Source organism: Gymnoscopelus braueri (assembly GCF_963280865.1).
Source record: "Gymnoscopelus braueri genome assembly, chromosome: 1".
NCBI lineage: Eukaryota > Metazoa > Chordata > Actinopteri > Myctophiformes > Myctophidae > Gymnoscopelus > Gymnoscopelus braueri.
The window spans coordinates 41070220-41089082 of record NC_137603.1 but is presented as its reverse complement, the minus strand read 5'-3'; the positions used below and the strand labels follow the sequence as shown (position 1 = coordinate 41089082).

Here is an 18863-nt window from a genome sequence, read left to right as displayed (position 1 = left end):
GTAGAAAAGAGCACACACACAATAAGGCTTGAATATATACACTTTATACATGATGATTGATTTAGGAATTGCATACATATTTTTAAAGGGCATATTATCATACTACTAAAATGTTACAGGAAATCTGACAACACAAAATGGTAGGATAACGTCCACTGACAGAAGTACATTTGAGCTCTTCGTCCATTGTCAAGTCTTGGTGTTTAAAAGCTGAAATGGAAGCAAATGTAAATTATGTTCTATAGATTATGGCACTCTATTTTGATGCTTCTCTGCAAATCTAGAACGTACTGAGAGCTTTCCTTTGGCTGTGGGGTGTGTAGATAAAGTGCATGATGCCTTGTTTTGTGTCACTTTGCAAATTGGATTCATTGGAATGATTTAAAAAAATCTATTCCAAATTTTTTATTAACCATGTATCCTCTATCATAAAATACAAACCGTGTGCCGTGTGAAAATCGGTTGAGAATTCAGTGAGAGATGATTTTAATTGTGGAGAAACCACCTGCTTCAATAGACATACCGGTACATGCATTAGGAGGCACGGCTCGGCTTACAAAATGTGCCGGCCGTGATGACGTATCGCTCCAATGAACAGCTGTGGCCAATGAGGTATCTATGATTTGAAGTATTACAATATCGCTTAACCTGCAATAACTACTGATTATGATTTGTGCTACTGAGATGCGTAGCTCCACAATCACTTACGAGCAGAGTTAGTTTCAAATGATAAACATTCATGATGCCAGACTGGAATTGAGTTTCTTTAGACTTGCGGATTGGGTCTCTAACCATACAGTACATTTAGTAGCAATGAAATATTTCGTCGATTTCCCTACCTGCCCAGGGTGCCTCCTGACTGGGTGTAATACTTATTGTAGTCAAGCCTGAGGAGAAGCTGGGCCAGGTCAGAGTTGATCTGGTGATTGCGGACACCAGACAGGATCTTGAAGAGCAGGAAGGACTGGCGGCTGAAACCCTGAAGAAATTATACAGTTTGCATTCCAGAAATTCTTTGTGGAATCGTGTGTGTTTACATACACAGTAATACACAAATGACTGGTAATCAAGCTATGGGATAAAAGATTCATAGCGTTGGTGAGATTACAGGAATTACCTAGGTTTATATGATAAGTCAGTAAATATCCGGTGAAGTTGTTACATCGATCAACATTTTCAGACATGCACGCACAAAGCGTTTTCATGCCAAATGAATTGTGCAGTAAACCATATCTTAACTAGACGCGTCGCAATTCTGGGAAATTGCAAAGTGTGGTTGCGCCAACGCCGGTCGCGGGCGGCCGCCGGGACGCGAGGATTACGCCGGGAGGATTACCGTCGGAGGCCACGCGACGTGCGATTCGAATTCGGTGCCGATCGGATCCCGCGTTCGTGACACGTGCCGTTTTGATTTGAGGAAATAGGCCCCTCCCACTAAAGAAACAGGCCCCTCCCACAAATGTAGCGGGCCGATGACATCGTCATGTCACTCCTGAGATCACTTGCTTTTCTTTTTGAGTGAACTGATCCCCCCAAAAATCATGTTTTTGTGTCAAACGGTTACATTTTGCGCATTTGTGGTGCCCCCTATAGGTCAAAGTGGAAATGCTTTTGGGGATTTGTTGAGTAAACCATCCTTGACATGTGATTCAAATTTGGGATTGACTGGACGTTTTTAGGCATTTTTTGTAAAACGGGCCACTCCCGCTAACTTTGGAATCCAATTACGGCCGAACAGTATAGACTATCAAAATTCCGCTTGGATATGTTTATTGCTTGGGTCCATAGATCATGTGTACCGATTTTTGTGAGATTTGGACAAAATCTGTAGGAGGAGGAGCTAAAAGTGTGTTTTGAAGAAAATTCAAAATGGCGGAAAATCTATCAAGACGCAAATGGGCGTGGCCTATATGGGGAGTTGCGTCATGACCCAAGGAATTTTTTATTCTACGACCTACGGTTCAAGAGTTATAGGCCAAAAGGTAAAGTGGGCTGTTATAGCGCCACCATGTGGCCGAATGGTTTAATATTCGTTTCAATAATTTTGCAATAAACTATGAACCTCCCCTCCAAATCTGGTAACTCTAGCTCTTATGGTTTTTGAGAAAAAATACTTGAATTTGAGTTTTTTCATTTTCCCATTAAAGTGGATGGGGATATTTAATGCACTAATAAATCAATATCAATTAAACTATGCAACCAATCTCTTAGCTAAGTACAAGCAGTCTGGTCCCGGTGAAGCCGGTCAATTTGACATATGGCACAAAATTGGGAAAAATAAACTGTGGGAGAAATAGCGAGTAAGAAAAAAGTTTATCTAGAAAGAAAGAATATGAAATAAAGTCGGTTGAGTACTATAGTCTGGCAACCACACTAATTAGATTTTACTTAGTCCTCCTGACGTTCACATGACGATTTCAAGAACCAGAGTATTGCCTTAATCAGAATAAGATAGACCTTTTAAGTGTGCATGTAAACACACTCTGTATGTGGAGTGAACCAGCAATGCAACCTCACCTTCACCAGGATATCCAGTTGTGCTGTACCCCTCTCATCTAATGGAGCCACGTTTTGACTGACCAGTGAGCAGAAGTTGTGGCACAGCTCTAGGATCTCATTTAGACAATGGAATACCTGGGGACAGGAGGATTTTGAATGTGTTACTCAGAGGCAAAACTAGATAAGATCAGTCTAAATCTGAAATGGAAATAGTTGATGCTAACCGGCTTCAGCAGAATGAAGGACTGGGCTAGCAGGTTGCTCAGGAAATGATCATGGGCGAGTCTGATGCTCTCAAAATCTCTAGTGGAATTGATCTGCTGATGCAGTTGAGAGAATTGAGATTCCAGCACATCCACCTGGGGCACAAAAAAAACAAAATATCGGGCTGGTTAGAGCTGGTTAGTAAGGGACATTCAGAAATTCAGGCCCTTTTAAGTTGCCTACACGAAAAATCAACAGGTCCTACTTGTCTTGTGTATTTCCTTACTCCCAATCACACAAGCCAAGTCTATATCTGGTGTGCTCCTATGGGTTACCTGTAAGTAGTACTGCAGGTTGTCAACCAAGAAAGCCATGTGGTTGCGCAGTCTCCATTTAACAGCATCTGTCTGGTTGGACTTAAGATGTTTCCTCTGCATTTGCAAAGCCCAGCAGTGCTGCAGCTCTGACTGCACCCGCCGCACACTGAGAAGATACCTGAACACTACATTGTACCTGACCACAAGAGCAAGAGGGAAGCAAATAGAACAGAGGATGAATATATGAGTTCTACTTTCCAAAGAGATGAAACATGAAGAGAAGTGAATGCTAACTTCTCAAGAACGGCAGGAGTGAAGAGGATGTGGAGAGGCCATTGGACTTTGTAGGCCAAACCCAGAGCAGCCCAGCCTGTAGGAGGGACCTCACGGGGGGACGTATCCTGGGGAGGGGTGGCTCCATCTCTGGTGCCTGTTGCCTCTGAAAATACAAGCACAACTACTGACCACAAAGCCTGACACTGTCTGTCACCGAAATTAACAGATGTCCAAGCAAAGAAGTATAATTTAGGCTGATGTAAATATTGTCAATTAGCCCCAGGAAGAACCGAACTGAACACTAGAGGATGCTAAATGAATAGGTAAAAGACAACCTCAAAATAAAATAAAAATACATAAAAATAGTCTTTTAGTATTTGTAGTAGTTTGTATTTGTCATTTTATCGTAACTCATTCACTGCCACTGACGTAAAAAACGTAATTTTTCCCGTTTACCAATCCTGCCACTGACGTAAAAAACGTAATTTTATTTTTTTCAAAAAAAAAATCTTTTTTGTTTCAAATTTGACCCAAAGACCAAGGAGATATGATTGTTTAAAGATCTAGACTCCCATCCACTTCCTTGTTAACTTAAAACTTAAAAAATCTGTATCTCGGCTCCTGAGTACTTTTTTTTTTCGATGAAAAATCTCTGGCAGTGGGCAAACGCGGCCAGCAATAATTGTGGCAGTGACCACTTTCCACTTGGCATCCCTGTTTTGGGCATGTCATTTTCAAAGATTTCATATTTTTTTCAAAAACAAAAAATCCCACATTTAAACAATTTTGAAAAAATAGCAGCTCTACAATCTAACACGTCACACGTTGTGAGCTTGTAGATCGTCTGTTTTAACTTTTGACATATGACAAAGTATATATGTCACAGGTAGATTGGCATTCCAGGTAGATTGGAAGTGGAGCGCTTGTTTTTAGGCTCGGGACGGGGCTGCGATGCGAGGACAACGACAACATGAATATACATACATACTGGCTTCAGTGGCGCACTTCGATAATCATTGGACTCCCCATCCACTATCACTGGGAGTCTGGGTTTGACTCCCGCTCGGGACATTACTTTTTCAAACAACCGCGGACTCTTTTTTTTCGCCGATAAAGTATAGTTTTGGACCATGACGGAGGCGCTCCGACTAAGGAGACCTTGAGGCCAAGGAGTCGCGCCCGAGCGCCTCCAGGCGCGAGTGCCCGCGACGACCGGCCGATGGTCTCCTAGTCGACTAAGCGCCGTCCGAGTTATGTACCGATAGGCACAGAATAGTAAATGATGTTGTGGGGACTGCGTTTGCCCCGCTATGGTTTGCCCCAACTGCCACTCACTGCACTAACATAGCCCGCCAGCCCCGCCTCCTCAGTCTCGCCCCCTTGTTCGCGGGTGTGTGCGCGCGCGCGTGCATGTGCGCGTATGCGTGTGTGCGTGCTCGTTTGTGTGCGTGTGCATGCGTGCGTGTGTGGTGTGGGACTCATGTGTGGCTTGCATTGCCCTCTGGCGTTGGTTCTACAGAATTGCCTGGGGGGCGGACGGGCGGTGAAAACAAGCGCTTATTTTCCATTCTACCTGGAATGCCAATCTACCTGTAACATATACAGTAGGCCTTAAGTTGCTTAAGCTAAGATTCTTCTTAAAGACTAAATCTTTAAGATGAACTTGTTATTGACAGTTAACCAACTAGGGCTACATCTATCGATTATCTTCTTGGCAATTATTCCATTTATGACTTTTTTGAATAATTGAGAGCACGTTTTTGGGATACCTTTTTGTATACAAATCAATATTTTTATAAATCGTCAAAATCGATGTACTTTAATTACATAAGCCCTATTTTATAAGGGTTTCACACAAAAATAAGAAAATAGCTGATCAATAGGCTCACAACGCGTCATACAACAAATCGTAAAGCTTGTAGATCTGCCATTTTATCTATTTTAGAAAAATGCTTATCTTATTCAAATCCAATCAGTAAAACAAACCTTTACTCTCTTTGCCTTGGTAGTCTATAGTAAGGTGCAGCAGAGGCAGGAGGTTGTCATCGTCCAGTAATACCTTATGAGCAGCCTGCTGAAAGGCCACATTTACATCTGTAGAAAACAAAATGCAATAAATACATTTCTCATACAAAATGTCATCATTACTGGTGAACGAATACAGTGATAATGAGTTATAGTTTGCAGTCCTAAAACCTAAAAGTGAGTAAGGGCCATATGTTCCATCATCAGATAGCCAGTGTTTTTTTTACCCTATAGAATTTCGAATTTATCTGTAGCTCATTAAAGCTCACATTTTAGCATGTGGTCAAAATGATTGTAAACAGTGTGTTCATTTGTGGAGATAATCTTGTTGAACAAAATGTGTGAATATTATAGGTGTCTGTTTGCTAAAGAGCTTATTTGCTTAATTTCTCCCAAACGAAGGGCACATTGGAAATCTTCTGTGGGAACCCATGACGAAAGTATCACTACTTAAATGTGGGCTACCATGTTCTGTGACAGCTGTTGGTGGGGTCTTCAGCATGTGCTGAGCATGGTCAATAAAAACCTGGTAGAGCTCGCCACGACCCAGTAAGTAAAAGTCCTTAACTATCTGCAAGAAAGAAGGAGGTTCAATCTAAATAAAGCATTCATACAATACAAATGCAATACAAACAAACTTGTTTTACTTTGAGTACAAACCAAAACGAAGACTAAAACTAAAAAGGGAAAAAAACTATTTTGTTAACCGAAACTAAAATAAAAAAACAACTAAAATGAACAAACTAAAGTACATTTTTGTATTCGTTTTTCCACCACATCTGATGCATTGTTCATCCTACCTTTTCACTAGAATAAGTCCACCAGACGGACCAGGGGCTGCTTTCTAAGTCTCATAATTCCTTTAAAACTAACTAGTCAATTCCTAAAACTAAAACTACTTATGCACTCGTAAAACAAACTATAAGTAAACTGAAATCAAAGCCAAACTGAAAAGTAAATCAAACGTATTTCCAAAACCACAGTTAAATAACTCGGGTTCAAACCTTTAGCTGTCCCAATAGATCTGACTCCTCGACCATCAATGTCCACAGATGCTGCAAATGAATGGGTTCACGTTGTGACTATTCAAATTCTTCAGAGTATTACAGCTTAGGCTTGAGCATACCAACATGAAGACGGTGAAAATATATAGTCCATATGCTCTCACCTCTGCCACTGTGCTCCTGATGCCATCAATCAGATTCTCAAAGTCCACCAGGCTGAATAAGGGCTGCTGTTTAAGTCTGTGCAACTCGGCAGCAAACAAGTCCTCCTGGTGCTTCAGTATCGAGCCTTCGGTAGTGTTACCACAGAATGATACATTGTTATACTGACACATAGTAATAGGAGTAGGACAGAATGAGGATCATAGCAAATTTGGCACAAAACATGTGCATTACTGACTGTAACCACTCATGGGACTGATGTATTTATTTGTGTATACCTACTCTCTCTCTCTGTGTGTGTGTGTGTGTGTGTGTGTGTGTGTGGTGTGTGTGTGTGTGTGTGTGTGTGTGTGTGTGTGTGTGTGTGTGTGTGTGTGTGTGTGTGTGTGTGTGTGTGTACAGGATTGCAGCCTCACTCTTTTTTATATGAGTATTATTATACAAAATGCTATTATTGTAGTCAATTAACACATTGGGTGCCAAAACCGTATATATACGGTTTTGCGCATACTAACGTTGAGTGTCAAAACCGTATATATACGGTTTTTTAATTTTTTTTTTTTTTTTCCTTCACAGCAACAGGAAATATCACTCCTACAAGATTTAGACTCCAATCCACCTCCTGGTTAACTTATGACTTCAAAAACCTGTATCTCGGCTCCTGTGCACTTTTTTTTTTTACAATGTTAATTTAACTTTTTTGAACTGGCTGCAACTATGGAATGGATTTCCGAATGTTTTAAATTTTTTCCCCCCGATTGTACGAGACCTGTACGTGTGTAATGAGGGGATCACCGTGAGGACGGTGATCACTGAAAATATTTTGTGACTACTTGAAAAAGGTTCAAAATGTTTAAAAAGTCCTGGCACTCAAAGTATAATATTTTAATAAACCTCTGGCACCCAATGTGTTAAACAACATTACTAAACAAATTCATTTACATGTACTTCTTCCTGAAGTGACATAAGTGGTGCATCGCTTAGTAAATAAAGAGCTGTATTGTAATCACAGGACAATAAAACCCTTGGACCGTACCAGCTCTGGATGGGCTGTGGTTGTGGTTTTCAAACATCTGGACAGACTCTCCCACAAAAAGGATTGTTTCTGCTACACGGATGGGGATGTATGAAGGCAGCATCTCTGTCCGCAGTGAGAACTGCTGCAGGGAGGGAGCCAGCATGTTCTCCTCCTCAATCAGCCTCTGCACAAGTCATTTAGTGCATTAGATGAAAATCTAAGCGATGCTTTAATCTGTCAATATTTTTTTTGATTACTTGATACATGTATGTGATTACTGACCATAAAATGCCTCTAAAATAAGGTAATACATCTAGAAAATGTTACATTTTTTAATTACTTAATATATTTTCCCAGCAGTCAAACAAATAACTTTTCATTTTATGAACAAAGACAAACATTCACATTGTGGTGAAGTTCTAAATAGCACATATGAGTAATTTTTACATGATACATCGCTAATCCAATGACTATCATTTTATTCAATTTAATATTATTATTAAAATTAATTTTCCATATATCGATTATTTGATTAATTGCCACCCCACCCCCACACACATTTTGGGTGTGAGGCTAGTATTTGTGTTTTCAGTCATGTTTGGTTGCATCTCTCACCAGGTCCTGCAGTTCCCTGAGCTGCTTCCCACTCAGCCCTCCAATCCCCAGGTCCTCATCGTCCTCCTCCTGGTTGTTAGCAGCCCCTCCCGCACTGGGACCTTGCTTGATGAAGAACTCCTCACTTTGGTCCAGAAGCAGTCCATGCAGCATCCATGCAGCTAGCTGCTTGTACATCACACCATGGCACACAGCAAGAATTCTGCATTGAACACAGCGGAATAACAGACAATAAACATAAAGTAGGCCTGTTACTGTAAGTAATGATTATTTAACCTGTCTTGAATTTTAATGTGATCTATAATGAAGGTAAAATAAGGGAATAAAGCCCAAAATGACGGTAAATGCCCACCATGTTATCTGAACCCAAATACACATTGAAACTTCTTTCTTCTTTCTAATCTAATGGTTAGTCAAAAACATAATTTGTTTTCATTTTATAATATGGAACAAAGACAAACATTCACATTGCAGTGAAGATATAAAATAACACATTGGAGATATCTGCATGATACATCACTAAACCGATTATTCAATTACAATCGATTGTCAATTGATAAATCGTTTCATCACTAATGTGAAGCTAATGCTAAGTAGATCACCACGGTGAGGTGACTTACTTCTCCAAAGCCATGCGCACAGGGGGAAGGCCTCCACAACTATGTTTGTATACCGTCTCCAGGATCTGACAGCCATGGATCTAATTAGGACAAACATGACAAAAAGCAGATGCACTTTTCCCTCAAAATATATAAAGCTTCGTCATCTTCCCCATGAATGAACAGTGAAATGTATGGAACGGAGAAGAGTCCATCTCGTCGTTCTGCTTCAACAATGCTTACCTTCTGGGATTTTATTGTCTCTACAACCACCATCACAGAGGGAAAGAGTAGCTGGAACTGGAAAGATCACAGTTTTTAGTCAGTTTCAATTAATCTTTTTAGAAATATCACAGTGAAGGTTTTTGAAAATGTAATCCTATTAATAACACTAGTAATAAAATTTTCCGTAAGATTTGTTACCTGATCCAGTACATAATTCACGTGAGATATTGTCAGGTGTGGGTCGCAGAGAAACTGAAATACAGAAAAGGCAAGGTTTTGTTATGAGATGTTATGTTTTGTTATAGGCCTCTTTACAGTATATGTGTTGTAAAGAGTCCTTGAGGGCGTTCCATGGGGTCTGCTGCAAAATGAGGAAATGTTTAACCACTTTAACCCTATTTTATACTTTGGCTATTCAAAAATAGCCAATCTACAGCCTCACAACAGGTCACAATGTGACACGTTGTGAGCTTGTAGATGAGCTATTTTTGACATTTTGAAAAATTTCCAAAACATTTGACAGAAATCTTATCTTATGGAGATCCCTGGCACAAAATATTTTCAGATGGGGGTCTGCGGCAAAATACATATCAATTTGGGGGTCCTTGACATGAATAAAAAAAATATTTGTGAACCACTGCCGTAAACACCATGTTACCCTGTCATTTATCGTACCTCCTGTTCAAGGTCCAGCAGAGCTTGTCTGTAAGGCTGGAGCATGGAATCCAGACCAGTGCAGAAAGCTCGCAGATAAATCCCATTAAGTCCAGCCTGACTAGACTGGTTTGTGTGATGCTCCTAGAAAAAAAGATAATTTGTGAGGCAAATACACATTTTCATCTCATGTATTTACTTTAATTACAATCCCTATCAAAAACTGACACCTAAATCCATCTTAATTCTCAATCTTGTGTTATCCTTCTAGCATAGCTTTTTCAACTGTACTGCCGTGCTGTTTTCAAACTTGTTAATAAAGTATTCAATCGATCAATCAGGAAAAGTTTCAACTTTATTCATTTCCCTTTTCCATTATCTAGAGAAATCCACTCAGTGAAATGCACAGCCTGCAGAAAAGTACTCATTCAGTGAACTAGCCACCGGTTATACACTGAACTGTGATAAATATGGCTGTTGTGGGAAAAGCAAAACTATTTTTTTTTAAACAGACATACAAAAAAAGGAACATTTAAAATGCAGTCATCTAAAATTATAAAATGTTTTCACATCTGGGGTTACTTACTTGCTGGTGGACATGGCCTGTATGTTGCTCTATGAACTCTGTAAAGCGAATGTAATCGGTTCCCAATTTACAGAGGCGATTGAGTACATTAGTCTCACTGGGGTGAAGAAAGGGCAGTTCTTGGGATACCTGTGGAAGAAGGGCTTCATGTCAGTAATACTGCAATAAACCCATGTGGCATGCATCCAATCCTATCAGTGTCAAGCTAATGCATATCACAAGTATCTTTATCCATTCTGATGAAACAATAACTTGCATAGTCTGATAAGCAATGACACAAACAACATAGGCTTTTTGTGGATTTAATAGATATTACCTGACAGATCAGTAAGGCTACTGTCAGCCTAGCCCTAGAATAGCTAGAAATTGCTGCAGCATAAATTGCCCCACACTAACTGCACTGCACCAGTCAATTTGTGCGCCCCAGGCTGGCTGCCCCATGCTGTACATATAGTAGCACATTGAAGGAATTCGTGTAACTTGTGTACATGCTTAGTTTAGTGCTGAACTTGAGAATTACGTCCCGTCACAGAATTATTGTCCGTGTGAATCTCGTGGAAAAGTGGAGATATTTCTACTGCCAGAACCAAATGGATATGAATATGATACTATAGATGACAAGAATTATTGGGTGGGTCAGTACACACAGAGCGCTGCAATTAAGGTTGATTTACTGATCCTATAGTCGAGCTTGTGGATCTGCTATTTTCGGTATAAATAATGCCTCTGAGATTAATCCCTCCACGAAAATGTGATTAGCCATTCTATGGCTACTATTAAGTTAGCCCTAGAATGGCTGTGGTATTACCTGCATTTCATGTATTCGGTATTCCAGATATGAAATCGTACAGTAATATAACTGCCATTCTAGGGCTACTATTAAGTGGGAATGCCAGCTGAGCCAATAAGTGTCTGTCTTCTTACCTGCAAACCTGTTCGCTTGTTCCATGTGAATATAGTGCCAGGGTATCCACTCAACCCCAACAGAAGCTCGTGAATCATCGTTAATGGCCGTTGTGTATACAGTGTGCTATACAGTTATACTATATGGGCTGAAGCTAATAGATCTGGGTCGGACATTCATTCATCCATCAGAACAACAACAAACCGCGCTGAGAGAGTCGTCGCAGTGTGATGACGACAGGCGGCTGCATTGAGGGGCGGGTCACTCACTAACATCAGTTGGAGACAACGTTGCCATGTCTGCTTATTATAAGCGACTTTGGGCTTGTTTTTCTGTAAAGTTGCTCGTGAATATTGTTAGTTGCTGGTTGCGTTTTTTGGGCTTGTTTCCTAATGTTGTTTAAACCAGTGGTTCTAAAATATTGTATTTATATATGTTAATATGTAATTAAGGACCCTCATCTGACAATGTTTTGTGCCAGGGACCCCCATACAAGATTTGTGTTGTTAAAATGTTTTTAAAATATTAATTTTCCACTTTTTTTTCTCAAAGATTTATTTTTTGAAAAAGAAAAACGCGACGCATGTGAGCTTGAAGATCAGCTATTTTCAAATAACCGGGTGCACTGTAGCCTAGTCGCTTCTTTTGGGCTTGTTTTCATAGACCTGGTTGCTTGTTTCACTCTCAAAACCCGGCAACACTGGTTAGAGATTGTTGTCGCTGACATACATAACATAACAACAATAATATAACCATAAACAATCAGTTATATTCTCTATATGTCAAGTTGTTTATTCATATATACATTTTGAGAACCAACCTATTTTCCACGGACTAGAAGAAGAAGCTAACCCACATTATAGCTAAGGTGTTTGGGAAGTGTAGTTCCATCTGACCAGCCTCCAGTCATTGGGTCATGTAGCTAACGTTAGCTATAGCTACAGTTTGCAACGGAAATAGCTTGCAAAGGTTAGTGTGTCATCAGGCACTAAAATATGTCTACATTAACCATTAATATCAATATGTATATGTTTTATTGTGAACTATAATAGACTTTTATGACTTAACGTGGCTTCTGCTCCGACGTGTGTTCTGTAGCAAGCGGCTATATAACTTGTTAAAAGTGTGGTTCGGTAAAACCCTTAGCTAACAGCGATACAAACAAACAATAAAGCTCTATAAACGCCAGCTGTGTCGCGTCTGAAACGTGTGAACAAGTTTCAAACCGAAAACTTTTAAACTACCTTTAACCTGGCGTTCTATTTTGAGCATAACGCAACATAGGCGCATCTCCCATTTTTATAAATGATAATAATTTGAGTATAAGTGCTTTAGTTTAGTGGTTAATGGATGACTAACGGAAGGCCTCACATGCCAAGCAAAACTTTATTACTAGCTTACATACACCATATAATATATAGCTAGAACATGCAGTGTAGTTATAATTCATAACGTGTCATGTGTTGTTGTTGACTGTAGTGATAGCGGAGGGAAGTGCTGAGGACATTGTTAAATATATTATATAATATATAGACCTAGAACATTCAGTGTTGTAATAATTCATATCATGTCATGTATTGTATATCATGTCATGTATTGTTGTTGACTATAGTGATGGCGGAGGAGAGGAGTGCTGAGAACATTAATACAGATACAGTGTTTTAATAATTCATATCATGTCATGTGTGTTGTTGACTGTAGTGATGGCGGAGGAGAGGAGTGCTGAGGAGGACATTGTTACAGAGTTCCTGCGTCAGAACCCTGAACTGGCCCCATGGGTGGAATCTTTCAGGGGCATCTGTGAAACCAACAAGCAGTGGTGTGCCAGAAGAGAGTTCATCCTGCGAAATATGGAGGCTTTTCCCACAATTGAGAGAGGAGTCCCCTGCAGTCCAGGTCTTGACAGATTGTTGTCTCTGTCCATGGTTTGGTCCAATCACATTTTCCTCGGCTGCAGGTACAGTTTATTGGCAAAACATCAAATAAATCATGTAGTGTAAAACCAATGCATACATATGGGTGGGGACAGATGGAGTTAGCGGTTTGGTGTTTTCTTAATTCCTTAGATACCCAATGGCAGTAATGGACAAGATCAAGGAGATGGGTGAAGGAATAGTTGTTTGTGACGTTCCAGTTCGAACAACAAGGGATGAAATCATCGCCAAAGGAAAGAGGGGTGCTGCAACTGGTAATGCAGTTTCTTTTTTAACAAATAAAGAATCCATCTATTATCACTTAAATACCTTCTCCGTATTATGGAGGAACCCTGGAGTGCTTATCCATAATAAAATGTAGGTCCACCACCCCAAACCTAAGGCCTAAGTAGTAACACATAAGAAAAATTAGATTACAGACCAAATACTCGCAGTGAAGTATTCCGTAAATATCAATTACAGGTTTGTGGTGCACTCCAAAGGAGATATGACACAAAACACATTAAAAGTACTGAATGCTCACGCATGAGCACTTCATTATCCATATTTAACCCTATATTAACACATCGACCGCCAGAGGTTAATCTCATAATGTACTCACCAGTGCCAAGGTGTTTTTGTTGTTTTTTTGTTTTTTTCATGTCGCCATAGATCTTGTTAAAATCCTTAAGATTGAGCTCTACACGGTCTGTTTACATCCGCGAGATCTCCCTGTATCTCCCAGTGAAGATCGCGTGTCAAACGGGGCATCCATGTTGTAGTTAGAGCGGATTACGTTAAACAGTGAAATGCGAGGAGAAAAAACTACAGGAAGAGAATTGAGTTTCAGTTTCGTCTGTAGAATGGGAGCGGGCGTGATCGTCAAAACCGGATCCCAAATAATTCTATTTCCGGTCATCAAACCGGAAACGGAAGTGGATCAAAAAAATTCCGAAAGTGAACCCGGAAGTGAATAGCGCGAAAAGACCGTGGACCGTAGGGCTACGGTCTCGGCGCTTAACAGTTGGATTTAACGGACCGTAGGACTACGTTCTTGGCGGTTAATGTGTTAAAATTGGCTAATGGGGGGGCTGGCGGGCGGCAGACCTCTGACATCACTCTGACTCAAACATAACCATAACAAACATAAGATGCCCATATATAGGCATTAGGCAGGACCACGGCCATGTCACCGACTCAAACATAACCATAAAAAAAACGATACACCCATATCAGGACCACGGCAACGTCACTATAACTCAGACATAACCATAAACAAACCCGATACGCTCATATATAGGCATATCACTATGATTCAGACATAACTTATAAACAAAACCGGTATGCCCATATATAGGCATGTCACTATGACTCAGACATAACTTATAAACAAAACCGTTATGCCCATATATAGGCATGTCACTATGACTCAGACATAACCATAAACAATCCTGATACGCCCATAGACAGGCACATATCGAGACCCGGTTGTCCCACTGGGTTGTCCAGGGCACAGATTCAACCGCTATGCATATATGGGACCGGCCAACTTTACTCAAAGTCTCTCTGATATGTGGGTGTCCAGAATCACGATCCGACAGATATGTCCCATAGAGTTATAATAGAGAGGTAACGGAGTGGAGTTGCTCACCCAGCGCATACTCCCTTTTCACCCCTTCTTCCGGGTTGGGAAATGTGATGAACTATTTGGTGCCTCTGCGCGTCGTCTCGCATGCGCAGTAGTGTCACCTCCGTGCGCAACCCTGTGCGCAAGCTCGTGAGTCGAGCCCGTAAAAAACGTTTTCATGTGTCTGGCCCCAGCCGTAATAAGCTGCAGTACCTATGATCTGCCACCATGTCCAATTCGCTTCACTGCTCCCTCTCTGTTCTGGGGGCTTGATATGTCCATATCTGAATATCCAGTTATCCTGAACTGCCGATCCAACTGATATGCCCATATATGGGCATGCCAATATAAGGGCATATACTTCCCAAGAATGCAAGTCTGTTTTTTGTGTTGTGGAATTGAGAAACGGCCTATGTAATATCCGCTTTGGAGCTTTGCCCTGCCACAGTTAGTTCTTAGTCCGACTGATGTGTCTGGGTCTTAAAAGCACTGTGTAGGATATTCTAACGATTCCACATACATTTGTATGACTATTTCTTATTTATTTTTTGTGCAAATGTCTGTCCCCTACATTTATTTTCTATGTGCTTTCCCTTTTAAATAGTTTTCTGTATAGCAGAAACACCCACTTAACTGCCTATTGAATTACCATTCACAGGGGCTGACACTGACAGCTGTGTGAAAAGGACCAAAGCTGGGTCTAATGAGGTGGTTATTCAGAAATCAGGACCGCCCCCACAGGCTGCAGCTGATCATCAGCCATTCTTCAACCGCCTATACAAGGCTGTGGCTTGGAAGCTGGTGTCAGCTGGTGGCTTTGGGCCCAACTTGGACCATTTTGAGATCCTCCGCAGTTGCGTGGAGTCCTGCAAGCAGAGTCTAAGCTGTGTGATCGTACCACTGAAGGACATTCCAGACTTGCCCGCGGGCCGCACACAGAAGGAGGGCCAAGTGTGTGAGCTGCGCTGTCAGACTGTCTACCTGGGCACAGGATATGGGCGTGACGAGCCAGCTGCCAGAGCCATGGCCTCCAAGGAAGCCCTAAAAGCTTTCCAGGGGCGGAAAGTGATTGTAAAGATCTGTAGACGGCGGTTCAAGGGGAAAGACGTGGAGGATGTGATGTTATTGGATGAGCAGCCGAGGAGTCAGGGCTTTCCACCGGCTCTCAGTTACCCTTTCCAGGCTGAGCAACCGGAAGGCACTTCGTCGTAGCAAGAACCTAGCAAGCAAACCTCAGCCAGCCCATTGCAGCATGTGGAGGTGGTGTGTTTGTTTGAACAGCCATACTGAAGGGGCCCTTAGCCGTGTGATCACAGATGGAGCCACTTGGCTTTGCTTGAGCATCGTAACATCAAGTTTGTTATGCTTAATTTAAATCTCTGCTGTGCAATGTTATGATTTGGCCATTTGACCATGTTAAGGGTCATCTGGGATTCAGTCTTATCTATTTTGGTCAGACCATTCTCAACTGATTTTATTTAGAGCTCGAGTCTAACAGCAGGTAATTTAATGAATATGAAATTAAGTCCTGTTCTCATGACAAATGGGCTGCTGTAATCATAAACCAATGAATTGATGACACACTTGAGGGTTTTTATGCCCTCCATCAAAAGTGATGCAACTAATAATTCATCATTATCTATGACAAATTCAGTGGAATCCTCTAGTGAGGTTGAAACTCCCAGATGCGTGTTTAAATTTATTATGTGCTTTGCAGAGTGAAATGGAGGTATACTTCACAGATATGCCCTTTTTTGTAATTCCTTAGACATAGTAAGAAGTACTATAACCTCTGTCTTTTGTTTTAATAATCTGCCCGTCTTTGAATAAAAACCACTTAGTTCCTTAGAATGTTGAAGATGTAGGGTTATCCTAATTTAGATTGTTCCCTTCATCACAGTTAAGACAATGTGTTTTGTGTCTGTATGACTATTGTTATTCAGGGATGACTAAAGTTAATGATTGTGAAGTGAGCTATTGCATTGAAGAAATCCACACTGATCCGCATTATTGTATGTTTGCATTATTGGTCCTGTTTCTATATATTTTCATAAATAAAGATAATTTAAAGTAGTGGATATTTTAATTATTTACTTTAATTAATGACAAGCCTATATGATATAAATCGTAAGGAGTATGTAGTAACTAAGGAATACGAATAATTTTACCAATGTCCGCATATCTGCCACACAATGGAAATTCTTTCTGAAAATATGGCCAATTCAGTGGGAAAAAGGCACCTTTTCCCTTATACCACACGCGACCATTGATGGGGCACCATTATGGTCAACATTGCGTCTCATTAGCAATTGTTGGTACAATTGGAGTTGCAGTGTGAGAAGCGGTCATTACTATGTCAGTGGTTTGTCTTGTTCATAAAGGAGGAAAATAACACACTGGCTCCACGCAGTGATTTGATTGACGTTTCGGCCTGTTGGCCTAGTCAGAATCAACTAGTCTTGTGACATCAGGATCCCTTTGGCCTCATCATGAAAGTAGACTGTAGAGCTGCAACTATTGATTATTTAACTTTTCTGATTAATCAAATAACCAAGAAGTGCTTTTTTAATATTCTTTCAAATGTTTATATCAAATCGATTAACTACTTAAGCATTATTTTATACTTTGTTGTACAACAGCTAATTTAAAAAATGCTGAACATTTCTTCACCTTTTTGCCTCGCCTGTAATGACATTCTCTGGACCACATTTCATAATTAAACATTATGCAAGGTTTGTCACTTAATTAGTCAAGACAGACTTCATGGGCATAAGCATTGGACAGCATGATGTGATGTGTCTTCAGTACAACCTGTTAGAAGTTACACATTTCAGTTGGGCATTGAGTGTACAAATGGACAATGTAGTAGCCCCCCAATCCCATCACTTTCTCTGACTCATCTGTCTCACTTTCTCTTCTGTCTGTTTAACTCTGTCTCTTTTGATCTATACCTCAGACACCCGAGGTGACACTTGTCTCCCAGCAGTGTATTAATCTTCATTTATTTCACTTAATAAATACATCTCCATTTGTTTTCATTTGTTCTATTCCATCTCCATGCCTCTAGTAGTCCATATCCTTTGTTCACACAGGCACATGCACACACACGTGTACTTGAGCACCCAAGCTCATGCCCTTATGCAGACAGTGACACCCACATGAACACAAGAGACATGCACAGTAGTACATGCTATTCTCAGGCAAATACTATGAAATCTAATGCAATGCATTAGTTTAAAGGGAATGGGTCAAAGACGAGGCGTAAATTTGGTGCCTGAAGGCCATTCTTTTAACATAAAAAGTTGATTATATGTATAAATAAATTATTACATCACTTAACGTCTTACTTTTCTTTTAAAGCTCAGAAATATTTGTATTGCAAATTATTAACAGACGTACTGAACTCTAAATTGTCAAAATGTACTTCTGTGTAACCTTTGGGATTACTATTCTGAAGACAAATTTCTTTTTTTTAAAAGTAGGAATTCATCCTAAAAATGTAAATGAACATCCATGACATAATTATGTTACTTTTTGCAACAATATACAGAATAATACAGAAAAATTATACAAAACATATTTAAAGTTTTGCCCAGACTTTTGTGCATCAATGCCGTTAAGACATTTTAAAGCATATCACTTGATGGTAATAATGTGACAGTTTGTGACATCACAAAGAAGACCCATTGACGACCCTCTATTAATGTGTGAAATGGTAAATGGTGCATTTATATATCGCCTTTATCCAAAGCGCTTTACAATGTGCATTACATTCCCCCATTCACACACCGATGGCAGAGGAAACCATGTAAGGCACCAACCTGCTCGTCGGGAGCAGTTGGGGGTTCAGTGTCTTGCTCAAGGAACTTCCACACTTCGCCCCTCCTGTTTGTATGCGAGAGCTGGCGAAAACTTCTGGGAACTCAGATTACTTCCACACTAACTCAGGGGGTATATGGGATCACACTGGTGGGAACCTTCTGTTTCCCAAGCAGCCGCTCCACCTCCTCGCCACTGCCAATGAGGTGTATAAATCTTTGAAATATTTGATGATTTCATCTCTTCACCCCCTTGTAAACCTTCTAACCAAAATTCATGTCCTTCAGTACAACACAGAAACATACATTATAACAAGCTATATTAAATATGAAAAGTAAGGATAATCTTTATAGGTCAAGGTCATTACTTTATGTACAGTAGGTGACCAAGGAACTGCCTGTTAAATATGTTAATAC

General features: G+C 40.4%; 2 protein-coding genes across 2 annotated transcripts; one reads left to right on the top strand and one right to left on the bottom strand.

Annotated features, from left to right (window-relative positions):
• Window positions 1-23: 23 nt before the first annotated feature.
• Window positions 24-11290, bottom strand: tubgcp4 (tubulin gamma complex component 4). Its single transcript, XM_080424395.1, has 18 exons — window positions 11109-11290; window positions 10185-10313; window positions 9620-9742; window positions 9143-9196; window positions 8963-9019; window positions 8741-8820; window positions 8121-8322; window positions 7524-7689; window positions 6490-6614; window positions 6326-6376; window positions 5787-5892; window positions 5283-5390; window positions 3315-3459; window positions 3039-3216; window positions 2724-2858; window positions 2518-2634; window positions 840-979; window positions 24-210 (listed from the first exon to the last, which is right to left on the bottom strand). The coding sequence occupies exons 1-18, from the start codon at window positions 11184-11186 to the stop codon at window positions 204-206; spliced, it is 2001 nt and encodes a 666-aa protein (XP_080280521.1). The 5' UTR covers window positions 11187-11290; the 3' UTR covers window positions 24-203.
• A 512-nt stretch (window positions 11291-11802) lies between these two features.
• cdkn2aip (CDKN2A interacting protein) lies at window positions 11803-17599 on the top strand. The gene is made up of 4 exons (XM_080430305.1): window positions 11803-12057; window positions 12790-13045; window positions 13155-13276; window positions 15287-17599. Exons 2-4 carry the CDS (start codon window positions 12792-12794, stop codon window positions 15838-15840), a joined length of 930 nt encoding a protein of 309 aa, XP_080286431.1. The 5' UTR covers window positions 11803-12057; window positions 12790-12791; the 3' UTR covers window positions 15841-17599.
• Window positions 17600-18863: the final 1264 nt, after the last annotated feature.